Source organism: Oculina patagonica, chromosome 12 (genome assembly GCF_052425735.1).
Source record: "Oculina patagonica isolate OP01 chromosome 12, crgOcupat, whole genome shotgun sequence".
Classification (NCBI taxonomy): Eukaryota; Metazoa; Cnidaria; class Anthozoa; order Scleractinia; family Oculinidae; genus Oculina; species Oculina patagonica.
Window position 1 is genome coordinate 3,064,340 of NC_135769.1, and position 26,127 is coordinate 3,090,466.

The following is a 26,127-nucleotide window of genomic DNA, read 5'->3' on the forward strand; positions in this document are numbered from 1 at the left end:
TGTAGCGATTTTAAATTAGCTTATCCCGGTTTCCGTAGCATTAAGTGACTAGGAGTATTTCTACTCCCCCCAGGATGGGATGCTAGTCCTTCGCAGGGTTACCCCCAGCATTAAATTTGCCGGTTCCCATTTATACGCCTGGGTGGATAGAGGTACTATGAGATAGAGGTACTATGATTTTAAATTAGCTTATCCCGGTTTCCGTAGCATAAAGTGTAGCGATTTTACATTTAAGAGACCAAGGTACCTTTTAGTAGGTGTGGACCTTGGCTTGTCACGCAATCTTAAAGGAAGGTTGAGAGACATGTCTCGGCTCTATTTTAAAATTTTTTAACCCTCTAGAAACCTATGTTGACTTTGCAATATCTTCAAGCGCAAAAGGTTAAGATATTTTCGGTGTTGTTTTAGTGTTTTTTTGTTTTGTTTTGTGTTTTAGATGCCTATTGGAGCAGTGTGGCAGACGCGTCAAATTGTGGCAGGTGTTCCAATGCGTTTTCTTCTCCATCGTTGCTTTTTTGATGTTCGTAGTTAGCTTGGTGAGTGGTAAAAGGAAAATCTGGTGGCTGGTGTCTTACATTACTACAAGCTAATATATTAATTTTGTAATTGATGCATTCTGTTCTCATTTCACCTGTAGTACTCGTTCACAGCAGTCGATCGTGTCGTCCAACGCAGCCTCCCTAAGACATTTGTTAATCTGTATCGACACACCGCTTACTTGGAGCTGACCAATGCGTATGGTCTTTTCAGAAGGTAAGCAATCCTGCTATATACACTTCAACAGTTATTCGGCGACTTTGTGTAATGAACGTTGGTTAAGTTCGCTGATTCTCTCATAAAAGTTGTTCATAGTGATCTAGCCAATCAGAGCGGAGGTTTTCTCTTTTTAGCCAATCAGGTTATACAAAACCACCGTTGCGCGACTTTTCCCGCACTTTTCATCAGTTACAATTTTTCTTCACGTTCAGTGATTGATTTATTACGTCATTTGCAACTGTAGTGATTGGCTGTGTGATTACCGAATTGCCGTGGCACCGGTTGTTGAGTTGAAAACGAAAAATTCCCGCACTTTTGCAGAAAGAGTTTTGCATGACTATTGCAAGCCCTACTTCAACGGCAAGGCCCAGTTTCGTTTAAACTAACTTTTTACGAATTGCACGCTGTCCGGTCGCCCCGACCTAACATGTATCTCGACCAATTTAGGTCAGACTTGACAAATGATAAGCACCGAAAGGCTGGTTCTCATATGGTCGCCTCGATCGTTTCTATCGCCTATATCGATCGCTAACGTCTGCGCCGTTTGGGGCGATCACGATCGTTTGTAACGCCCGAGTTCTATCCTTCTAGTGTCACTTTTCCTTCTTCGCCTTAAAACTGCAATAACTGAGAAGGTAGGAGGCTACGAGTTTTTCTCTTTCATCGAAGGCTGTCATTGTGCTGGATCTAGGACTAAAATGATTGTTTTTCGTAAGTCGTCGCTCATACCAGGCGATCAGGACGATCATAAGAGAACCTCCGATCGCTTCCAATCGCTTCGATCGCCTACGATCGTCTCAATATTTGCAAACGATTGATGCGATAGAAACGATCGGGGCGATCATATGAGAACCAGACGTAAAGAGAAGACCTCTATGCTTACAGCTGACCTATTGTTAATTGTGTTCTAGCATGACTGGGGTTGGTGGTCGACCAGAGCTTATCATCAAAGGAAGCAACTCATTGGAGGGCCCATGGGAGGTAGGATCCTGTACACTTCTTTACACCGTTCTATTGTCTCAGAAAATTAAATGTTCTATTTCTTAAGTTGATTTGATTCCCTGTTTCAGGAATACAACTTCTTATACAAGCCTGGAAATGTATATCAACCGCCCCCGTTTGTTGGTAAGTTTCATGTGCAAATATTTTTCAGCTTCTTATAGGGCTGGTTGCTCATTGGACATAGAGATTTAAAAGCTTCACGTTTGTTTTTCCCGCGAACAGCAAAAAATGTCTTTTCCCGTTTTCCGCTTATACAGTGAGTAGCTTCTTTTTCTGATGGATTTATTCAATAAATTACTAGAAAAAAAGTAAACAGAATCAGCAGCATTTTGTCGTTTGCCGTTTGTCTTTAGAACGTGAAGCTTAATTTCTCTATTCACAAGAATCAATTCAAGGAGAACAACTCTAGGAGGCGGGGTGGCCTAGTGGTAGGGCGCTGGACTTGTAATCCCGAGGCCCCGGGTTCAAATCCACCTCCCCTGCCACTAGATGAATTTGTCTTCGGTCGTCCCGAGTTCAAATCCCGCTCCACGCTTTGTTAATAGCCAACTGGTCAGCCTCCTACCAGTTGAGGTTTTTAACAAGTTTGTGTTTCGATTTGCAATATTTGTTTATTTACATGTATTTACAGTGTTCACGATTAGCACAACAGTGCTAAATACATTGACACTTAAATGAAGTTATTTTTTTATAAAGAAAACTTAAAATTTGTCATCTTTGAACTGTTTGGTATCATTGTTGTTTTATTCCAGCGCCTCATCAGCCTCGTTTGGACTGGCAGATGTGGTTTGCAGCCCTGGAGTCGTACAATGAAAATCCTTGGTTTCTGAGCCTGATTTATAAGCTGCTGTTAGGACAAGCAGACGTGTTGCAGCTCATGGGAAAAAGCCCTTTCGGTGAAAATCCCCCGAGGTTTATCCGTGCTCAACTGTATTTGTACCATTACACGCAAAATACCTCTAGCTTCTGGCAAGTACTAACCCATCCAAGGTAATGTAATATTTTAACAACCCTGTTGTATTAGTCTTCGATATTTATAATACAAGTTTTGACAATAAAAAGCTTCCCGTTGCAATACAGTAAAAACCCACGTGCAAGAACCTAGATTTTTCCTACTTAGCCTAAAAAGGTTCTTATAGAAATGGTATTTGGTGGGATTTTAGGCTACTTAGGTTCTTAAATAGGTTCCTAATTTGATAGGGGCACTAGCGATCAGAACAGATAACTATTACAGGGCATATGTTATATGGAATATATTGCTGTATTAAATTAACATCTAGAGTTCAGTTTAGATGATAACCATACAGCACATTTATCTTTCCAAAGCACTTGCATGCATGTCTAGACTTAAATTTGTTTTCTGTATTTCCATCTATGCCTTCTGTCATTTTTGTCATCTTAAAGTTAGGTTCTACTGTATTACAAGTTTTGACAATAAAAATGCTTTCTGTTGCAATATTGAAAAAAAAAAAAAACAGCTTGGATGCAGGGGACCACTCAACGAAGAATAAAACTACTTGGCTTGTCTTGCCGGAACTCTTGTTCAGAAATGCTCGTACCAGACGTCACTCTTAGTGTTGATAAAACCAGCGCCGTTATTTTCCTTACATATTTATAGTACTGGCCCTGAAGAAGACTAGTTGAAATATTGGCCAATAAACATGAATACATTTTGCCCTTCTGCCGTTGTACCAACCTTGCAATCAATCGCAATATTGAGTTCGTATAACGTCGTCAGAAGTACAAAAAGCCAAGAACTTAATGCAAAAACGTCAAGAGCGGTACAGCATTATGTTATTGATGAAAAGCGGGGGGGGGGGGTGAGGGGGAGGGACAGTTGTGAAAACGGAACGCCTTAAAAACGCGCGGGAAAAGGCGCGGGCAAACATATAACCTGTGAAATGCGCTGGAAAAGTCGGGTAAGCGTAATCACGATCGGTTATTGGCTGATGAGTGAAAAACTTACCTCCGATTGGTCAAATCGATAATAGGCTAGAAGTAGCCAGAGCAAAGCAAGAACTGCTAAGAATAATGGTACTTTTTAAAATTATAAGGAAAACTGCGCTATAAAAATGAAGTTAGAGTAAATGTCATCCTAGCTCAACAAATGTTGTCAAATGTTTTCCTCAACAGCGGTGAAAAAGCCTGGTGGACGCGCGAGTTTACGAAAGAATACCTTCCATTCGTCGTCAGTAACAGCTCGTTATCAATCTTAGAGGGCATGTTGGAGAAGCAAGGAATTTACAGGGTAACAAGCTATAAACTCAAGAGCTCACTACTACCGTCGCTCGCATCTAAGCGTGAACAGCAACTTTTGCACTCAAAATATTCACCATAAACATTGAGAACAGATGAAACTTTACACTAAAAGTGATTCAAGTGAACCTGCAGATGCATTTCGACACACATCAGGATCAATTTTTCGTTAGAAGTCTATATCCAATCCTTCCGCCATTTCGAAACCGGAATGTGTTGAACTTTCGGCGCGAAAGTTGCCGTTACGGTCTGTCAAACTTCAAAGTTTGATAACGAATTATGTCACGTTTAATACCCAATTAGATTAGTTTCAGCGGCGAGTGTCCACGCTTAGATGCAAGCGACGGTAAATAATGGCAAACGACTGACTGTTTGATATTTCACTCCCTTTTGTTTTCTATGAGTGAACAGTCAAGTTGAGGAAATGTAGGCTAAGGGACGGACCATTATTTTTTTTGGAGTGGGGAGTATGAAAAATTTTCCTCTGCAAACAATTTTTTAAGTTTATGCAACTCTGCAAACAGTTTTTTTCGAAATTCCACCTTTTTTTTTTTTATACATATCGTGTTTGCAAACAATTGTTCTCGTCTTTCTAGGCTCTGAAAACCATTTTTTAATGTTCAATATTGAAATATACCCCCCTCCAAAAAAATAGTTGTCTGTTTCTAAAGGATAACAGTTGGAAACTTACAGCTGTAGGTATTTTTAAGCCAAAAATCAAGGTAGGTATTTCCGTTTAGAGCGAGAGAAACAACCAAATTCGCGGAGAAGTTTCCATGGAACACAATACCTCCACAAAACGTAGTTCTTCTTTTATTAGGTTCTCAGTCACGCGGCAAATTTTGTCTTTTAGTACAAACAGATCATTCACCGTAACTTCAGTTAATTACATTACTTCGCTACAAAATCTGCACAACATGACTGTATGATTTTCCTAATAATGGAGATAAATTGTTCAAAAATGACACGGGCATGGGACAAAGAAAAAATCTGAGTCCCCGACGGGAATCGAACCCATGGCCTTCCAGATACCGGTTGGGAGCTCTAACCAACTGAGCTACGAGAGACTAGTGGTGAGCTGGGCCATTTACTAGGTTGCAATGTGACTCGCGTCCTGCATACTGCTAGGATCACCAATGTCGAAATCACAAGTGTGTAGAAAATAATAAAGAGGACGCGTGTCACATATCAGCCTAGTAAATGATTTTCCTAATGTTTCTTTCAGCCAAATTTCAAGCCAGAGGTCACGTGGGGCTTTCTTTATTCGCTCATCCGGGATTTAAGAGAAGCTCACAGACGAGTGGCGCCCACCACTCTTATCAATGCTCTCCTGTTTACAGTGGTCACGTGTCTTGTGCTGAAAGTTTGGTGGAGAAGGACTGGGAGAAAGTTCTGGTGAGACACTTGATAGACCTAAGAGCAACGCAACACTAAGAGAAAGTTGCCTCGACCCCAAACACCTGGGAACGAGGCAGGAGGGAGAGGGGCTGGGGATAGTTTTGGTTTCGCAACTTTATCTTATGGCCGCTACACTCTACGTCATCAAGTGCCAAAATATGTGGGGCTGTAAATTGCTGTGTAACCTAATTTGTTTATTTGAGGAATTTTAGTGAATGAAAGTCTACCTATGCTCTTTCTCCCTTAGCTCTCTGTCCTTAACTAGAGTTCAAGACAAGAGTAAGCAGTCTTCCAGTGTCACTGACAAGAAAGAACATGCGGATTTGGGGAAAACGACAAAACGCGACGCAACTTGTGGGAAATGTGTTCATTGTGTTGGCTACAGGGATAAATTACGTGCGATGTGCAAGAAAGCGCGCAAGGAAATTGCGAGCTGGTGTACACTGGTGTACTGTAAGCTTCAAGAAAATTACCAGAGATGCAAGGATCTGTGGAAGAGTAGAATGCCTTCCGTCAAGGTATGCTGAGTTGACTGCAAAAAATAACACCAGAAATTAGAATAAGTAATCGTGTGGCTTCGGTGTGTCCGAAGTGTCTAGTCTACAATTTCCTAGCCTGTTTCCAAAAATTTGCCCAAATCAAAGCAGCCGTCCTCTGCTTTCAAGCCAAGACACGCATCTTTTTAACCAAGTCCCAGGGGGGATACTCCGGCTTGTAAATGACGGGGATGATCGAATGGAGGCAAAACTCAGGACCCAAAAAAATCCCTAAGTCTTCCGACATTACCCAAAAAAATCCCAGGACCAAAAATAACCCCCAAAAAATCCCTTGTCAAGTTACCCCTTAATTGCCAGGAGGTGCAATAACATAACACAAAGAACGCTCGTTTTGTTAATTCATCATACCATAAATACGCCAAGCCCGCGCCAGGGCACTTTAGTTCGTTTTTAATACCCAAAAACATCCTCTAAAATCAAGATACCCAAAAAAAATACTTGCCAAATTTTCCAACCCAAAAAAATCCCGGAATCGAAAAAGTCAAACCCAAAAAAATCCTTCGATCATCCCCGTCATTAACAAGCCGGAGTACCCCCCCCCCCCCCTGGGAACAAAGTACGAGGGCTGAACGGGGAAAATATCTGCCCGAGATGCCGGTACGGGAAAGTCTGTACAAAAAAGACCGAGAGCTGATATTCTCCTAATAGGGCCCCGAGGAAGCTTGGTTAAAAAGAGTTACCAGGTTCGATACTTAAAAATATTGGACCAGCAATGGAGCGATCTTATTGGTTGGTTTAAGTTATTGGCCCTCTGACTATTCACATTAGGCCGAAACATGATTAGTCTGATCGCGAATGAAACATGTTTCGTTGTGAAAAGTGTTCGCATCAGGCAGTGCATTGCGCGAACCATGATTGAAACATGATTACTCTGATTATGATTGTTCAATCATGATCAGACTAAACACGTTAAAAATGAGGATGCGACTGCTCAAAAGCTTCAAAATTGAGCCTTCTATGAGCTTCTATGAGACCAAATGTTTATTTAAAATATTATGGGCTAATGAATCGATACAACTGAAATTATCGGCGATGGGTAGAAAGCAGAATATTTGGCAGAATTTAGCCACGAAAGTTTACGACGGCGGATACAAGCGCACAGCATTACAATGCAAAAACAAACTTCACAAAAAATTCTTCTTTTACCGAAGATAGCGCAACTAAACGCTTGAAAGCCCTGCTCCATTGAAGGTCTTGAAAATAGACAGAAAGATAAAGATTCAATGGAAACTTTGCCAAACATCATTGTAATTTCGAGCTATATTTTTCGGTGCAAGAACCGTAAAACCGCATGAATTACACACCAGGCATGAAACGTGTTTTAACCGCATAAATTACAAACCAGGCATTAGACATGTTTCAAACTGACGTCTAATGTGAACGATGCAATAAGAAGCATGTTAGGTGAAACATGTTTCGTTGAAACATGTTTATTCTAAACATGTTTACGCGTAATTTTTTACGTGCGGGAAAAATTCAGAGACAATGTATGAACGACTTGCGTGAACGTTTACGCAAGCCGTTCATACATTGTCTCTAAATTTTTTCACGCACGTAAAAAAATACACGTCAGTGGAAATCAACCATTAGTCGTGTAATAAAAGGCACTTATTGCTCTCCGTTAGTTTTCAGTCCTCCGCGGCATGCTGTCAGGAACTCATTCATTGCTTTCTTTTTCCTTTGCAGAAAAAGCCGTAATTTGATGATGGACGCACCGAATCTTTTCTTTGACCGAAGCGGTCGCCAAACGCGGTATCCGTGTACACCAGCACTGCAGAAGGGACAGTGTTCCTGCGAGGCGACAAACCATTAAACCAAATCCGGAAGGGTGGAAGAACCTTCGAGCTCCATATGCAACAGATTCAATCTGAACAATCAAAAAACCAAGATTACTGAGAGACCAAGAAATCTCTGCTACGGCAGAGTCTCGCGTACAAGGCTCGCAAATGCAGCCAGGCAGCAAGTACTTGCACCGTTTAAATTTGTATTTAAAAGTGAATAATAATAAAAAAAAAATCTCTTCAGATCTTAAATGAAATGAGAGGAAAACACTTTTTTTCTGTGTGGTATTTCCCCCCTTCTGGAAGTGTCTTGAATCATCACTTCTTCACAGTCTTCACTTAACTTCTTGTCTCAGGGGCGATTCGCATGCACTGGGGGACAAGCTAGGGGACTCCTTTGTTGTTTTTCTACGTTAGACAACTATTATTTTGAGGTTTCCTTCAATTTGAAAGGAATCAGAAAATGACTTTATTCCATATTATAGGAAAACAACGCTTAATGAAATTAACGCGAATTTCAAAAATTCGCGTTAATTTAAGTCGCGTTTATTTTTGTTTACGTTAATTTCCGCGCCGTTAATTGAGTGGCGTGGTAATTTCCGCGACCTTAATTTCCATTATTTTGGCCCCAATTGTCGATACAGTCCAAACGTTCTAATCTCCAAGAAAAAAGCATTATTTCATCAGGGTGGAAATCTACCAGTATCACTGAAACTGTACATGTGAAGAACGCTCGAAGCGGTCAGAGTCCTTCGCTTAACCCAAACCGGCTTGGGTAAAGTATCACGAACGTTGTTTCCGTCTCGGATTATACGCCTAATGTTGAAATAAACTTTTTTCTGTTTTCCCTCAACAAGTGTTTATCTTTGTGTAGGTCGCGTTATTTTCCTTCATTTTGAAATGTTACCTCCTCTTGGGAAACAAGGGTCTAGAAAATTTTTACCTTAAATGAAACCCATGTATCCAGGACTTCAAAAATAGTTGTCATTTGGTGAAGCGCCGCCTTGAATTTTTGTAAGAGGGCTTTGAAATCGTTCAAAATTACCTCTTTCGAACACCGACGGCCGCCATCTTGAAAAGCTGGGAATGATATCGAGGCTATGACGTAGCATTAGTCAAAGCTGGTTTTGCAATTACCCAGATCATCAGTCTTCGGTGCAAAAGTATTATCTAAAGCCCAGAATATTATGGTTCGCTGCCTGGCTGCTGGCTGTAGCAACAGATACAACAACATTAAGGGATGGGTCACCTTTCACAAGTTCGTGAGGGTGAAAAAGTCAAAAAAGTGGCACGCCAAGACAAAACGAGAGGGTAAATGCGGTAAATGACTGCAGCGCGGGAACTGTTTTCTCTGATCCGATCATTTTACCACAAATTACAAAATGACTACGAGCAAGATCTTCAGGTACATGAATTGTTTACATGTAATTTGTATTTTGCATCCTCATGATAAGTAATGTGTGGTATTCCGAGTTTATAACAATTGTTTTTAAGTGGATATGCTGAATTTGTTCCTGAAATAAGGCGCGAATTTTCTGACCTTAAGCGGCGATTGTAAATTGTTACGAAAACAAGCCGCAGGACACACAATCAGCCAGTGTTTTATTTTATTTTGTCTCAGGAGTAATTGCTAAATCTTAGGAATTCTGCCATCTCGTAGGGATATTACACTGTTTTTTATGATTATTATCGGATGCATGTACCGGTATTTGAATAGAAGACAGTTCGCCTTTCTGATCCTGATTGGGTCACGCAATTGATATTAAAAATATTACAGACGGAGCTACTTGGAACAAAAGACAAGAAAAGAAACCGTCAGTAAAAGAGGAACCTATTCCTACCATTTTTAGCTACACTTCTGAGAAGGAGTCCGTCAAGCTGGTATTGAGTTAGCAATCGTTTTAAAAATAAGGCCCCAGTTGTTCAAAAGGTGGATAACGCTATCCACTGGATAAATGACTATCCGGTGGATAGTGCAGTATGTTTTGTTGTAAAATTCATTAATTATTCATGAGGGTGCAAACCAATCCCAGCACACTATTCAGATCACATGTACACAACTGTAAACCACAATACAAATCAAACAATAGAATTAACTTTTGATACAGACTCCTGCTCAGCTAATTCGTATTCATTAACTTTTGATACAGATCTCTACTGATTCGCATAACAATACTTTGCATTCAATTTATTGTTTTCATTTCACAAGTAGAATTAAATATTCGCGTCCGATCTGTATGGGCGGTTACAGTGGCTCGCCTATCGGCTCGCCATTGTAACCGCCCATACAGATCTCCCGCTCATATTTTATCTACTACTTTACTTATCCACTGGATAACAATTTATCCAGTGGATAGCGTTATCCACCCTTTGAACAACTGGGCCCAGGCACATATCACTGAACATGAGCCGCTCGGCGAATGGTTTGCGATGGCTTATTAATTTATATTTTTGTCTCGCATCGCATGCAGTCGTCTAAAAATTTATTTTACGTCGAGTGGAATTTATTGGTAATTTTACCACTGAAAGAAAAATTGCAATGTTTTACTTTTGCTTCTCGTTTTCAACGCAGCAAACCTTTTACCATTTTTAGGATGAGTTGGTAGCCAAAAATAGAAGCTACAGGTTGTAGGATTTTCGAGAAAACCGACCGCGACTTGAATTGGCGTAAGTTCATGAGTTTATCTTTCCGACGTCGATTACTTCAAAAGGGCTGTTATCCACAATAGGAGCTTATTAGATTAGGGGCGCTTCTAAGAATGGGGACGCTTATTAGAATGGGGGCGATTATTGGAATAGGGGCGCTTATTGACAAAATCACATTCGAAGGGCGCTTATTAGAAGGAGGGCGCTAAATCGAATCATTACGGTAGCTGTAATTCAACTGTGAATGATGCAATCATCCAGTAAAAGTACTAGCTGTACGCCAACGTGGCAAGAAATCTAATTTACATCTCTTAACTTAACGAACTTTCTGGAACCTTCTTTGAGACAATTACGACACGTTAAATGTACATGTTGTAATAATTTTTACTTGGGGTCATTTGCACTTGTGGACTGGCAAGTTTGATAACAATAATTTGCTGTATTTGATTAATCGAAACGTGATCATTATCTTTAAATAATGTAGTGAAGTCATGTCGAGATTAAAGAAAATTAATATTCACATGAAAATTCAAACTGTAAATGAGACATTCATATTTATTAATTTTCATCATAGGGCGGGTCAAAGTACTCGTCATATCGTTCAGACCTTCGTTCCTCGTGTGATGGAACACACATGTGAATACGTAACGATGGTTAACAACTGCTTGCTACATCTATTCGCGTCTTTTACAATTTTTTCTCAGCTTACCGTATAGAACGAACGTACAATGCAGCCAAAACAGATTCTATGGCTGCATGCAACTTGTTTGCACGGGTGTGAAACAGAAAAGACGACTACTCCAGCTCTACAGCCAGAATTGTTTGCAACTTGTTTGCACAGGTTCTTGCAGCCCCGGAAGACAAATTGGACATTCGTACTTGCTTTCCAACGGCGGATCAAAGTATTCGTCATATTCTTCAGACCTTGGTTTTTCCTACGCCTGAGATAAAAGAAAAAAACGTGAGGAAAAGAACGAGTCTCACATCTCATAACAACTTTCTCCATCTTTTCTCATCTCATTCTATCTTTTCTAAGATCCTTACTTCTATTCAACACTTACCTTACAGAATCTGTGGCCACAACTTGTTTGCACAGGTTCTCGCAGCCCCAGAAGACAAATTGGACATTTGTATTTGCTTTCCAATGGCGGATCAAAGTCATCGGCATATCCTTCAGACCTTGGTTCCTGGTGTGATGGAAAACGTAGCTCACTTGAATAAAAGATCAATAGAACTGGCTTGGATTGAGTGAATTTCATGTGAAACAGAGAAGACTGCCAGACTCCAGCTCTACAGCCAGAATTTGTGGCCGCATCTTGTTTTGCACGGGCTCCGGCTCGCAGCCCCAAAAGACAAATAGGACATTCGTATTTGTTTTCCAACGGCGGATCAAAGTACTCGTCATATCCATCAGTCCTTGGTTCCACCAGCGCCTGCGATAAAAATAAAAGCCCATGGTGGAAATAAAACGAAATCGAGGGAGTGCATGTAGTTTCAGCTATGTTTTATCGGCTACAATTTAATAGAAGACTCATCGACTTCCAAATTATATTTTTCTATTTCACTTCTATTTAACGGTCACCTATTTGGATTACATGCGATATTTGACACAACGATGAGCATAGCATGTACTGTAAACACGTGCAAGGCTTACATTACGAGCAATAGTCTATTGAATATTATAAAATCTAATACATGTAGCCAGACCAAAAACATTCTTAACTTACTTCACAGAGTTTACAGTACGTACAATGCAGCCTCTACAGAATCTGTGGCCACAACTTGTTTGCACGGGTTCTCGCAGCCCCAAAAGACAAATAGGACATTCGTATTTGCTTTCCAACTGCGGGTCGAAGTACTCGTCATATCCTTCAGACCTGGATTCCTGGTGTGATGGAAAACGTAATTCACTTGAATAAAAGATAAATAGAACTGGCTTGGATTGAGTGTATTCAGTCATGTGCCGGAAACAGAGAAGACTTCTACTCTACAGAATCTGTGGCCGCAAGTTGTTTGCACAGGTTTCGCAGCCTCAGAATTATTAACACATACGGTATAAGCTTATTAGACATTCGTATTTGTTTTCAAACGGCGGATCGAAGTTTATAGACATTATAGAGTCTTCAGACCTTGGTTCATTGTCAGAAAAAACGGGACCCACTGGGCTTGATTTCCGCCGCCCTTTCGAGTCCGTAATCGAGCCTATACGTGAAAAAGAGAAAATAGCTCCTTGCACAACTGTGCAGGCAAAGCAAGCGATTTCCCCTATTCCAGAGTTCCAAATTCTCACGAAAACTTCAAAATCGTCGCGGACCACGAGGTAGCCACGAGGTCAGAAAAGGGAACGTTTGGCGAATTGGCGTACAGTCATGTACAGTGACTACAGTGCGTTGCCCAGTTTCCGGTGTCACAGCGGATTTGGTCTCCCCGCGAATTTGAAATGCAAAACGTGTTCTAATTTTACCATGTTTATTATAATATACACAACTTAGAACTTATACAGTGATTATGCAGTTTTGTGTTCTCGAACAAAAGCTACGCAATTCCGGATAAGTAACTCAAAACTTGCTCTTTGCTCTATCGGCACTACAAAAAGCTGTTTTATAGTCGCAACTAAAGAAAGAAGTTAACATAGAAAGAAAACAATGTACTAATTAGCATCTAATGGTAATCTTATTGTCCAGTATCTTTTTGTGAATTCACTCAACCAAAAACGCTTAAGGAATTATTAATGGCCAGCGCCAGCTGGAAAACATGACCTAGCGTGCGTTTCTCAAAAGTCCCGAGAACTTCTCGGCCCCTCTGGACTGGACTGTGGACTGTGGACTGGACTCTGGACTGGACTGTGGACTGGACTTTGGACTTTAATAATTTATTTTATTCAATTATTTAACTATTTTTAGCTATTTAATAAAGTTAATATTTAACTAACAATCTAATTTTATTCCAATATTCGAAAAAAATGTCACATCATCTCCGAATTTTTGCAAAATCATGAATAGTTTTTTAATCCTCGCTTAGACCATAAAGTAAAATAGTACCGGACAGTTGAAAGTTATATTGATAACTTCCAACTGGAAGGCATGCATGTCCCGGAAAATAATCTTCTTCTTCCCACGACTCGAACTGAGGTGTTTTCTCTCTCTTTTTCGCCATGAAAGATAAAAAAAACGATCTTATTTTAAAAATAGCTTCTATGGCAGCATTTTTATTACTGAAATGTGATACCGATTGGCTAATGCCAAATTATCTCAGACTAACCTTAAAAAAAATTTAAAACCAGGTGTTGGCTGGTTCAAGGAGGCATCGTCATCTTCTTTGTCACTGGATGCATGTCTCCTAAGTGAGAATCGACACGTGCATTATCAGAAACAAAGATCGTAATAGCACTTGTAATAGTACTAAAACTAGTAATACAACATCAACATGTAGTTGACGGGAGTACGAGTAAAAACGAAAACTAAAGTCAAGAGACAATAGATCCACTTTCTAATATTGGAATAAAAATAGATTGTAAGTTAAATATTTAATTAGTTAAATAACTGAAAATAGTTAAATAATTGAATAAAAACAAATTATTAATAAAAGTCCACAGTCCAGTGTAGAGTCCAGTCCAGAGTCCAGTTCTTATTTTCCAGCTGGCCGTGACGGCTTACTTGTTGTATCATGAACAAACACTCGTTTACCTGAGGAAATGGAAATATATTTACAATCAGCAACTATTTTATCGATCCTTGCTCATACTAAGACTTCAATATGAACGAAATTCCCCGGAATAGAAAGAAAAGCTGCCTGATGAGACGTTTGACCGCGTAAGCCTGTGTACGGTCCAAAAAGAATGTCAGCGGCTTAGCATCTTTGCGCATGCTCCAAAGTCCGCAAAATGGCGGGAAATTTCTTCGGTTTCTTCGTTTCCTTCTCGAAGTCATGTTTTGGTTGAGTTTTGGCTGAATTTGTCCCGTTAATCATGCCCGCTCAAGCAACCACTAGTGATTCAAGCGATGTTGCTAGCAGATACAGCCATTTACTTCAGCCGATCCGAGATCTGACCAAGAACTGGGATATAGATGTCGCTGCACAACTCGAAGAGTATTTGGCCGAGGTGAGAATTTTTGAATTGTACATGTTCGAATACTTCATAAATTTCGTTTACAGTCGTTCATGTGAACAATGAAACATAATTTGTGATGCAAAAGGGGTCGGTTAATGCAGTTCTCCTGAAATCTTTTATACAATTTCGTGTGATGTGATTTTAAGCTTATGCTGGCTTATAACAGATGTCTACGTTTCCATGTCTTTCTCAGATTGAACGGATCAAAATATCTTTTGATGGAGGGAAAACCACCATGAATTTTGCTGAAGCAGCTCTTGTGATCCAAGGCTCAGCTTGTGTCTACAGCAAGAAGGTGTGAAAATTAAAAATTTCTACATGTTGAATTGCGAGTTAACGTTCACCAGACAGCTGTCTGTTTATTCAGAACAAGGTTTGTTTCAAGAGTGTATCTCCAATGGGAGAGTTGAAAACACTGACCCCCGATCCGTGGACTACCCACTGATCCCCCACTCCGCGGATCACCCTACGGACTACTCCGCGGACTACCCCCACGGACTACCCCTATGGAGTACCCTATAAAATGAAACAAATTTATGTTTACGGAGAAAGAGACACGAGAAACCCACCTGTGCCACTTGCACGATCGATCGAAACAGCCGCCATCTTGTTTCCCTCGATCCAGTCCTTCTTGTTACATCTTGTTTACCTCGATCCAGTCCTTCTTGTTACAAACTCAAAAGGGACTTCATCGGCCAGTACTAAAACTAGGAACGCCGGAATACTAAAACCCAGAATAGATAAAATATATTGTGTACCCCTTACAAATATAAAGAGCAAACCGTAAACAGGCTAACAGAAGTATATAGTAGGCTAACCCAGGTGAATAGTAGGTTAATCGAGGTGAATAGTAGGCTAACCGCAGTGCATATTAGGCTTACTATTCATTCCGGTTAGCCTACTATTCACCTCGGTTAGCCTACTATGTACTTCGGTTAGCCTGTTTACGGTTAGCTCTTTATATTTGTAAGGGTTACACGATATTTTATCTGTTCTGGGTTTTAGTAGTCCGGCGTTCCGGCGTAGGTAGGTTTCTCCTGTCTCTTTTTCCCGTAAACATAAATTCGTTTCATTTTATAGGGTACTCCATAGGGGTAGTCCGTGGGGGTAGTCCGTGGGGGTAGTCCGCGGAGTAGTCCGTAGGGTAGGGGGTCAGTGGGTAGTCCGCAGATCAGGGGTCAGTGTTTTCAACTCTCCCTATCTCCAATTGCAATAGCAGAGGTTCAGTCTGTGAAAAATATCAAAATTTTAAATCATCCATACTGTTTGTCATCTATTTCTTGTTATGACATTGTAAGAATTAGGCAGTGCATCGCCCAACATGCTATTTATAATTTTTTGGGGTATGGATATTTTCTGGAACCATGCATTCTCATCACCTCTCTGCTTGACAATGTATTGATATTGTAAGGGGAAATTGGAAGTTGATCCCTTTTGTAAGTTAAATAGTTAAATAACAGATTTCAGATAGTAACACATTACACAATTCATTATTATAGGTTGAGTATTTGTACACCTTGGTTTATCAGACACTGGATCTCATAGCAAGTAAAAAGTAAGTCATTGACTTCTAGTGACAGAAAGACAACAATTTTTTACAGCTGTTTTAAGTATTGTTTTATCACTGATAAAATGCATGTTCTTTTTTTTCTTTTTGAATGGTCTAACTTAGTACTGGTAGTAGATAATTCTTCTCCGTTTTTTTTTTTTAATCAGACGGCTTCAACAAGCATCTTCAGTTGATGATCAGGGAAAAGACAAAGATGCATCTTTCAGAGATGATGCTGCAGAGGTATTCATCAAACTAAGGCCGTGTTCACACTTAGTATGTTCATGCACATTAGTGCCCAGCGAGAATCGTACTTGGACACCATGCCCAGGCACCATGTGTGAACACAGCCTTTGTGTAACAAAATGTTAATATATTTACAAGTTACTGTATGTAAAAAAAGCCCTTTCTAAAGGTCATGGGCTGCTAGATCTTATCCATGATTGTTCCTTTATGCCTTTCAGTTTCTGTTGTTAGACGACATAAAAGAGGCAAAAAATATTGATCTGAAGGAGGATGAAGAGGACACCCAAGGGGAGGTAACAATAAGGAGTTTCTTGGAATACCGTATTTTCTCAAATAAACGCCCCCGGCATTTATTTCAAACTTGACTTCGTGAACCCGGCATTTAATTGGGGCCCGGCATTTATTAACGGACTGCAATTTTCTGCCAATTTTTCAGATTGATTTATTGTTACCGATCTTCGAGACCAAGAGGGCAGTTTGTCAAAGCGGGACGATTTTTATCTTCGTTCTGCCCCGAAAAAGTGTCCCTGGGTATCCAACTAGGTGATTATTTCCCAAAGTTGCACTATTACCGATTGGATAGTTTATGTTGCAATCAAGATTTGTGACAAACAGAATATATTTACTTGTTAGCTTGACCTCAAATAAACACCGGGACCTCGAACAAACGCCCCCGGCATTTATTTAAAAACTAGCAATTTTGACCCAGCATTTATATGAGGCCGGCGTTTAATCGAGAAAATACGGTAAGTTTGTAATTTAAACAATGCTTAATTTTCACAACAATAATTATTATCAACAATCAGCAACACTGCTGTTTAAGTTATTTAATGCAGTGGTACAGGGAGGCAGTCAGCTTTGTGTGTAAGCAAACAAAAAACATCTAAAACATTATAATTATATTCTTAATAAAAATATTACTTGACTAGCCACAGTGTATAACATTATTTTAGTAACAACACTGATAATGACAGTCTCAGCTTTGTCTTTTTTAAATGCCTGTTCATTGATATTTTAATTATCATCATCATGTTCATCCTCGTTGTCATCATTATTAAAAGTAAGTTACATTGCTTGCATTGTTAGGGTTCACAAATTATACCCAGGACTCCACTGGCTTTAATTCCCCTGGGAGAAAAGGATAAGGAGGACGTGTTGTTGAGGTAAGTGAAATTAATTATCAAGCAAAGTTTAATCATATGAATGAATTTACTCTGCATGTTCATTAGAAAAATTTAAACTCTGAACAGGTGCTATTGCTTACACACCACTTGAGGCGTGGATAAGGGCATGGACCGTGGTTATTGTCTGGATAATATGGTAGTAAGAACACGGAATCCTGGATAAGCAGTCTGAGCTACAAGCCTATTAGTGCTGGCTTTTATATATTTTTGTTTTGTCTTGTCTCCTTCACAGTCGTACTGGTGAAGTCCTTGGAAGTCGAAATGACTTTAAGGTAAGATGTTCAAACTCTGCAGTATTCCAGTGCCATTTAAAGAAATTTTGGGCTAAATTTATACCAGACAAATCAAAATCACCAAAAAAGCTATCTATCTTAACCAATCAAATTCAGATACTTTACCTGCTTGTCCAACAGTTAAATTAATATTTATTATTCCAACTGACCGCTGCCAACCAATTATATTTTTTTGTTTATAGATGAACACTTGTACAGTCCATGCATCTGGCACGCTGCTTCTAGACTTGACACACCTTTCATTGTTGGATGGCTCCTTTAAACGGCTGATGACTTCTACTCCTTCGGCTATGCAAGGTTAGTAATTGTTGGGAGGCTATACTGACATAATCCTGGGTGATCAGGATGGGTTTTTTTCAATTTTATTCAATTTTTTTGTTAACTGACTTGGGGGTGGTATAACAATATACAGTCAAAGCTCTCGTAAGCGGACACCCTCGGGACGCGAAAAAAGTGTCCGTAACTGGAGCTGGCCGCTTGCAAGAATGGTTCTCGAAAGCGGCCATTAGAGGTGAAGGGGATAGATGGCCGCTTACGGGAGCTTGCCTAGCTAACAACCGGACGTGGATGACGACAAAACAAACACTGAAATATGGTTCTGTAATTACTGTAAAATAATTGTGACGAACGGCAATGTAAAGTTAATAACAAAAACAAGATACAGAGGTTGTTTATAGGATTTTCTTTTGGGTGTTCGCTTACGGGAGCTTAAAAACAAAGAAAAAGTCAAAGTCGTAATCTCTGAAAGTGTCCGCGGCCAGTTATGGGAATGTCCACTTACGAGAAATTATGTAAAAATACAGAGTTTGTATGGGAGTTAAAACAGGGTTTCAAACAAGGCGGCCGTAAGTAGAGCTGTCCGCTTACGAGAGTGTCCGTTAAGAGAGCTTCGACTGTAGTCATTATGTTTTTGTGATTTGTGTTTCTTTGTTCAGACCTTCAACCTGGAACTGACAATCAAGCTTCCAATCAAGATGTTCCAGAATGTGCTGCAAATGCTGAAGATTTGAATCTACCTGGTAGGGACAGTCGCTCTTCCTTTAAAAAATTCTTATGAGTAACATTGCTTGTCACCATGGTGACAGGCTAACACAGAGCAGTCCCCTTAAATTTCTACTCTTAGTGAATTAACCTGGGAGGCACAGTGGCCTAATGGTTAGTGCTCTAAACCCTGGATTGAGCAGTCTGGGATTGAGTACTGGTCGGGGTCATTGTGTTGTGTTCTTGGGCAAGACACTTTACTCTCACAGTGCCTCTCTCCACCCAGGTGTACAAATGGGAACCAGCAAATTTAACGCTGGGGGTAACCCTGCGATGGACTAGCATCCCATCAAGGGGGGAGTAGAAATACTCCTTGTCACTTCAAGCTACAGAAACAGGGATAAGCTCCAGCCTGATGGGCCACTTGGCTTGAATGCAGACTTTACCTTACCTTTTGTTTACCATTAACATTTTTCTGAATTTATGTTTGTCTTTTATAGACATGGATGATAATTTTGATACACCTGAATTGATGGATGATGACGCCATCGATGATTACAATGAAGATGGCGGAAATAATGTCGCTATGGAGACAGAGGTGAAGTGTCAAAAAAAAATTATTAATATCTAATCATCTTTACCCTTTGAATCATGTTGTCAAAGGTGTTCTATATTTGTGGAATACCATGTACTGTATTTCAGCATGTCATTTCATAACCACATAATTTTATAAATATGTGTAGGAAGGCCGTGAAGAACAAAGAGCGTTGAGAGCAAGAGAAACACAGCAACCCAGACAAGTACAACAATTACCTGTGAGTCATGTTTATTCAACCTTTCTTTGGTTATACAGAAAGGGGGTCTTTATATCGTTAAAAGTATTGTTAAAAGTATTGCATTAGGTCAAGGTCAAAGGGTATAGTCTGTGTTCCAGCCTAGTGGTCTAACAGGGCAGAGCTTATCCTGTTTTCTGTACCATGAGGTGACTAGTATTTCTACTCCCCCCTGGATGGGATGTTCGTCCATCATATGCTTGTCCATTATATTGCAGTAGTACTAAAATAATATAAACTTCTGAAGACATGTAACCCTCCAAGTTAAGACCATTTTAGTCACGTCGCCATGGCGACTAAAATTTTGGAGCTGGTGACTAAATTGGAACCAAAGTCGCCAGCTGGTGACTAAAATTTAGATGAAGGATTGAAAGCGTGAAAATTAATTTCACTGGCGACCAAACTAGAGCATTCTGTGGCCAAATGGCCACTTGAGGGTGAAGAGAGGAACTTGCGGTCCTTTTAACTTACAGCTGACACAGAGTTGAATTAATGTAATGTATTCTGAACTAAAACAAGGCCATTTATTCAAAGAATGAATACGGTCAACTCTATGTTGTTGGTCCTTCCCCGCCGTTTTTTAGTCATTTTATTGCAACTAAACTCCCTATAAGACAGACACCTCTCTAAGACAGATAGTTGAGCCGGTCTTGTCAGCATCTGTTTTAGAGAGAGTTGACTCCAGGTATACTGGATAGTGACTTATCTTGTGGATTGGACCATCCACCCAATAAGGGCCTTTAGATAGAAATCATTGTTTAATTTTTTGTTTCCTTTTTTAAAGCTCACATCTTGTTTCTCATTTGCTTTAATCTCGCAGTTCAAGGATCCATGGAAAATGTTGGATCCTCACGACCCAGGTTCAGGAAAAAATGTGCCATTTAAAAAAGGTCTGTTACTTCCCTCAGTCATGTTCACACTTTACTGGAAAGAATAACATTTCTAATTATTAAGGTATTAGTATTGGGAAGTACAGATGGCACAGCAGTAAGAGTGCTCGCCTTCCACCAATGTGACCCGGGCTCAAATCCCAGAACTGATGCCATATGTGAGTTGAGTTTGTTGTTGGTTGTGGTCTTTGCTCAGAAAAGTTTTTCTGCCAGGTTCTCTGTTTTTCCTTCCTTCACAAAAACTAACACTTCCAAATTTAAATTTGATCCGGATTACTACGTCCCACATTCAAGCTTCTAGCGTTTAATACAACCATGTATAAATATAGGTAATTTATTAAGTCTTAAGTATTGGATTTTATTTTGTAGGCAAACCATTTAAAAAGCCATTGTCTGTGACATCACAACAACAAAAGAAAAAGAGGAAACGGCAAGAGGAAAACAAGGAACCAACACTTATTCCCATCAATCAGTTTATATCTCAAGCATGTAAGTGAAATGTGATTGATAATTTTCTATTATAAGAAGTTGTAAGCGTTCCCATTAATATTATTTTATAAACACTGATTTCATCTTAATTACATTTTTTTTTCAAAAAGTAGCTTTTAAGAACATTGATTACCGGTAATATATAAATTAGAACAGTCATGTCATTGAGTTTTTGTTGGTTTGTGTTTTCTTTGCAGTTTATTCACATGCAACAAAAATGTTAAAAAACCATCTCAAAACACCATCCTTTCCAGGTTTGTTGATTTAATTGTTAGTTACCTTAAAACTGAAAAAAATATGCTTGGAAATTTTTCAGGATTTGATTGGGTTTTGGTCAGTAGTCACATAGAACAATGAAATGGTGTATATTATGACTTACGGTTAAATTAGAAACAATTATTATAACTGATTAAAACAGGAATTAAAGTGATTTGGTTTGTCAATGGAAATGGTGTCTTGCACAGAATGTCACACTAAAAATACCATTCATGGTCATCGTTTTAATTTTTCAGAGTTTGAATACCTGTACTGGATAGAGTTCAGAAGACAGCAGACAGTGCAAGCTAAGCAGAAAAAGCTTCTGGTAAGTCTAGGAATGTTTTTTTTCAACTGTTTACAATGAAATGTGCCATGATGATGTCACTATTTAAGTTTTGTTTTAATTTGGGGAACTGAAAGCAAAGACTTAGTGTTTCCTTAGACAACAGAGAAGGCACAAGTTAACCAATTCTGCTATCTGCATCTCTATAATTTGTTGAGAAGTATTACACCCGTCTGTCTATTACAATCAAGAAATCCACGTTTGCACTTTAATACAAAAGCAAATCACAAAACTACACATTTAAAAGAGATCTTAATACTCAGCAAAGATTCAAAAGGGATCAATGTTACAATGTTATTCCAATCATCTAACACATTATTTTATGTTACCAACTGGTATAAAATAATGATTTTACTTCAGTCCCAGCGAGCAGCTAAGGAAGAAATTGAAGAATTAAAATCAATTATTGTGAACACAGAAGAGAATGAAGAAGATCAAGGCTATGGTAAGAGATGATTTTTAAATTATTTTTTTCTCCTTCTCAGAGAATAACTACCGGTAATCTGTGGAAACTGATGTCTTTCTTCAACTGACTCAGCTTTCAAGCTTAGGAAGTCTTTGAGAAGCTTTTTGTATGAAAAAGTCAAAGGCATATTCAATCAGTTTTTACAAACAGAAAAACAGCAAGAAAAGACCCATCTTAGTGATCTATTATGATTGACACAAGAATGATGCAGGTGTCCAATAACAGGTGTCCAATAACAGGTGTCCAATTTGAAGTTGTTCTGTAATTGGACATCCACATGATTGCGTGCCAATTACACAACAAAACCAAAATCAAGAATTCTGTTATAGATACGATTAATAACATAATACTTCCTCGCTGACATCGAAAGGTTTTGTCACTGACTCTCTTCATTGTTCAGTAACAAATCATTTAAATTTTAATTTTATCTTTTCTCGTACCAAAGATGATGGCAATGCAGACATTGATAATGATGATGATGATTTTGGAGGAGGAGTAGATGACGAGTTATATCTTGGTGATGCTGACGCCCCAGAGCCTATTGAACCAATGGGTATGGAATAGACCATTTTCGTATTCTTGGTATTGGACTGGAACTAGCTTGCAATGGAGGCTAATGCAATTGACATGAAGCTATTTTTGGTGATATTCCCCCACATAAGCCTCCATTCCAAGCTAAGTCCCAGTCCGATATCAAGAAGACAAATATGGTCTATAATGAGGATGAACAATTTAATTACATGCACTTTATTCAAGTTTCTTGTCGCTGAAATATAACTTAGGAAGAAGCTTGGCATGGTGACATACAATGTACTATTTTGACTTTTAGAAAATTTCGCTTGTTCCACAGCATTAGAGGAGCCTACAGAAGGTGTAGTTATTTCAAGTTATGAAGAAATGGTTCGGAAGTATGTGGTGAGTGTGAGTTTTAATGCCTGTGATGCAGAACAGTTCTTATGTCATAACGAGTGTGGCATCACTCATCATTTATCGTTGTTGATCCTGTTGCACAGGAGGGTTACCTTACAGAAGCACAACAGTATGCCCAGGAAACAGAGTTAAGCAGAAGAGTCAGAGACTGGGAAGAGAGAATTGTTCCAGTGTTGTCACAAGAGGTGAGCTATGTGATTATTACAGGCTGATTCATTCATCGCTACCAACCATTTACTAGGACAGGGTTTGTACAGGTCATGGAAGACCTGGAAAGTCAATGGAATTTTATTTTCCAGGCCTGGAAAGTCATGCAATTTAAGTGTGGGACATGGAAAGTCATGGAAAATGGTATTGACTGTACAGAATAAATATTAGGCAGGTTATTTTTTGTGAAGAAAAGGTTTAAAACTTACCCAAAATCAAGATAATTTTTGAAAATTTCCAAGACAAATGGTCAAATTTAGGTCATGGATAACTTCATGGAAAGTCATGGAATTTCAAATGCTCAAAAGAGTCTGAACCCTGTAGGAGTTCTGCAGCTTCCCTTGGATGGGAAATCTTCCCTTCTTCAGAGAGAGAGGCACATGAACACAGTGAACCAGGAAAACTCAAGATCACCTGACTGGAAGGTTTAATTGTTGAAGGCTAATTTAAAAAATTATTACTAAGACCTAATGTTTCTGATTCCATTTACAGGATACCCATAGGCCATTTGACATTCATAAGTATGGTGAAGAAATTCTAACTTCATTTAAAGGTATGTAGTTCTATTCCTATCTAAATAGACTAATAAACAGTTCCTTGATTTTTCCACCATCCACAGATTGTTTAAAAAACAATATTTCTCCTCCAACATTTTATGTTTCTGCCACAACTTGTGTATATGTCTGTTAATAATCTAATAAATTGACATTTTTGTTACAGGAAAGTCTAATCAGGATTTCAAAGAACTAGCCAATGAAAAGGTAATGCACCTATCAATGTTAAGCCCGAGGGGGGGGGGGGTCGGGCAAGGGGTGGGGATTTTGACATTTTCTATAAAAAAAATGTCAAATTCCCCACCCCCGGGACAAAATAATTGGTCAAAATCCCCATGAAAGGTGGTCAGATGTCCTTTAAACCTTCTATAAATGACCAAAATCCCTACCCTGGGGGCATCACGTACAATCAAAATCCCCACCCTGGGGACAGCGCTCACGATCAAAATCCCGTGGTCAGCCCGACCCCCCCCCCCCCCCTCGGGCTTAACATTGATAGGTGCATAACATGTAAATCAACATTTAAAAAATTACTTTAAGACTATACATAAAGAAATGTAAGTTAATCAGGTGGGATGTGTGCAAGTCTAACAATTAAAATTGATCTCAATGACTATGGATCTAAATGACATTCCTTGGCTTTATTGCAACCAAATGTGTCTCCCGGGTGTTTTAATTTAAATTTACAAGCAAGCGAGAGTTACCTGTTCAGCCCAACAATATTTCAAAAACCCATATCGCAATCTGTTTCATTCCTCGTCACTTTGGTCCATCCGTACCTTCTTTTGTATTTGCTGTGTTATTGAAATATTTTTTCACTGTTTTAAGCAGCTATTTTTGTATTTCACCAAAGTTGATTGTCATTTCCCATGCCCAATTTTGGCTAAAATCCATGACACAGTTCCTTTAACTTGACAGTTCCTTAATAATCTTTCTTTGCAGGAACCATTTGAAATCTGCAGGTTATTCCTTGCCACTTTGCAGCTGGTAAGTTTTGATATCATTTACTGTAGTAACTGTTAGCCAATATTATTAGCTAGAACTATTGCCTGACATTTTCCAAATTATAACTGATAAAAAATGTGACTCAAGGGGGATGGGCTGAGGAAGCAAAGGTGCTATTACCTAAGGAATGTGAAACCCTATGGGGATGAACTGATATAACAAAGGGGGATAGGCCGAGTGAGGTACAATCAAAGGGGGATGTGCTAAGGGAGATGTAACCTAAGGGGGATAAGCTGAGGAAGTGCAATCCAATGGGGGTGGGCTGAGGGGGGGTGAGGGAGACTCAGGGGGGATGACCTTAGGAAGGTGTAACTCAAGAGGGGTGGGCTGAGGGAGGTGTAAGCCAAGTGGGGTTACCTGAGGCAGGTGTAACCGAAAGGGGGTGAGCTGAAGGGTGTAACCCAAGGGGGATGAGCTAAGTGAGATACAATTCAAGGGGATGTGCTGAGGGAGATAGGAGGATAAGCTAAGGATGTTCAATCCAAAGGGGGGTGGGCTGAGGAAGGTGAACCCCATGTGGATAAACTTATTATTATGAAGGTGTAACCCGTGAAGGGTGGGCTGAGGGAGATTGGACTGTCAATGTATAAACATAATTTGAACCTTCTTGTTTCCTCCTAGGCAAACAATTACAATGTGGAGATAACAGCTCATGGAGAAGGAGAAAAAGCAGTTGACACTATGAGACTAAGACTTCTAAAAACAACTCCAGGAAATCATGCTATAGCTACTTTTGGAGGACAACCTTCAACATGATCTTTGTCATACTTAGTATATTTTTAAAAAATAATGGTTGATATTATTAATTTTTTATAAACTACACACAATTTAACATTGAAACTTAAACTGCATACCTCAAGCCTGTTGGTTTTAAAACTACTGTAATTCTTGTTTGATCTTTAAATTTATTTTTAAACTATTTATATTATTACATACATTTATGGGAATCAAAGCAACAAACAGTTCCACAAAATAGTTTTTTTTAAAAGCAACCCTTTAACTTCAACCATACACGTGTAAAAAGTCTAGATACATTAGTTGATAAGTGTCAAGCACAGTAGAACTAGTAATACGGGGGGCCGGTGGGGGGGGGGGGGGGGGGGGGGGGGGGGAATAAAATTCAATGAGTTGAGTTCAATTTTTGTTTTACTCTACATTCACTTCTGTAGAATGGTCTTTGAATGGAACCATCTGGGACCGGTTCCTTTAAAACATTGCTTTACAGTCAAACCAAATGTTCTTTTGATGGGAACTCTGCTGACAATGTTGCAGCGCAATGTTCCAATATTGAAAGTTACAAGTTGCGTTGAGGAAATTGTCAATCAATATTAGAACATTGTGCTGCAACATTGCAGAGTTCCCATCAAAAGAACATCTGGTTTGATGGGAACT

The 26,127-nt window shown here is 39.4% G+C and overlaps 3 protein-coding genes and 1 non-coding gene across 4 annotated transcripts in view; 3 read left to right on the top strand and 1 right to left on the bottom strand.

The window, feature by feature from the left end:
* The window catches only part of LOC144631722 (lipase maturation factor 2-like), an 18,877-nt gene extending 10,878 nt beyond the window's left edge, over nt 1-7,999 (top strand). The window contains exons 15-23 of the mRNA XM_078490246.1: nt 437-536; nt 638-753; nt 1,668-1,737; nt 1,827-1,881; nt 2,511-2,748; nt 3,892-4,006; nt 5,240-5,409; nt 5,660-5,930; nt 7,656-7,999. Of these exons, the coding sequence (XP_078346372.1) occupies nt 437-536; nt 638-753; nt 1,668-1,737; nt 1,827-1,881; nt 2,511-2,748; nt 3,892-4,006; nt 5,240-5,409; nt 5,660-5,930; nt 7,656-7,667 (1,147 nt within the window). The 3' untranslated portion in view covers nt 7,668-7,999. The remainder of the gene's footprint in view (nt 1-436; nt 537-637; nt 754-1,667; nt 1,738-1,826; nt 1,882-2,510; nt 2,749-3,891; nt 4,007-5,239; nt 5,410-5,659; nt 5,931-7,655) is intronic.
* On the top strand, nt 2,170-2,243 carry Trnat-ugu (transfer RNA threonine (anticodon UGU)). The gene has a single exon. It is a non-coding gene; the product is annotated as a tRNA-Thr (tRNA).
* Nucleotides 8,000-11,178: 3,179 nt separating the features above from the next.
* Nucleotides 11,179-12,339, bottom strand: LOC144633031 (TNF receptor-associated factor 6-like). Its single transcript, XM_078491803.1, has 3 exons — nt 12,124-12,339; nt 11,458-11,829; nt 11,179-11,337 (listed from the first exon to the last, which is right to left on the bottom strand). The coding sequence occupies exons 2-3, from the start codon at nt 11,653-11,655 to the stop codon at nt 11,332-11,334; spliced, it is 204 nt and encodes a 67-aa protein (XP_078347929.1). The 5' UTR covers nt 11,656-11,829; nt 12,124-12,339; the 3' UTR covers nt 11,179-11,331.
* A 1,923-nt stretch (nt 12,340-14,262) lies between these two features.
* Nucleotides 14,263-25,792, top strand: LOC144631754 (condensin-2 complex subunit H2-like). Its single transcript, XM_078490303.1, has 23 exons — nt 14,263-14,498; nt 14,701-14,802; nt 16,007-16,062; nt 16,224-16,299; nt 16,521-16,595; nt 17,389-17,465; nt 17,719-17,758; nt 17,962-18,076; nt 18,715-18,798; nt 19,261-19,358; nt 19,504-19,575; nt 20,414-20,483; nt 20,853-20,972; nt 21,170-21,226; nt 21,485-21,555; nt 21,934-22,018; nt 22,485-22,592; nt 22,890-22,954; nt 23,053-23,154; nt 23,669-23,729; nt 23,897-23,937; nt 24,673-24,717; nt 25,357-25,792. The coding sequence occupies exons 1-23, from the start codon at nt 14,364-14,366 to the stop codon at nt 25,489-25,491; spliced, it is 1,890 nt and encodes a 629-aa protein (XP_078346429.1). The 5' UTR covers nt 14,263-14,363; the 3' UTR covers nt 25,492-25,792.
* The last annotated feature ends 335 nt before the right edge of the window (nt 25,793-26,127 follow it).

Coding starts and splice junctions, on each gene's coding strand:
- LOC144633031 (XM_078491803.1), bottom strand. CDS start 11,655: ATGAAATTCACTCAATCCAAGCCAGTTCTATTGATCTTTTATTCAAGT.
- LOC144631754 (XM_078490303.1), top strand. CDS start 14,364: ATGCCCGCTCAAGCAACCACTAGTGATTCAAGCGATGTTGCTAGCAGA. Junction 19,359..19,503: donor ATGTCGCTATGGAGACAGAG/GTGAAGTGTCAA, acceptor AAATATGTGTAG/GAAGGCCGTGAAGAACAAAG. Junction 23,938..24,672: donor AAGAACTAGCCAATGAAAAG/GTAATGCACCTA, acceptor CTTTCTTTGCAG/GAACCATTTGAAATCTGCAG.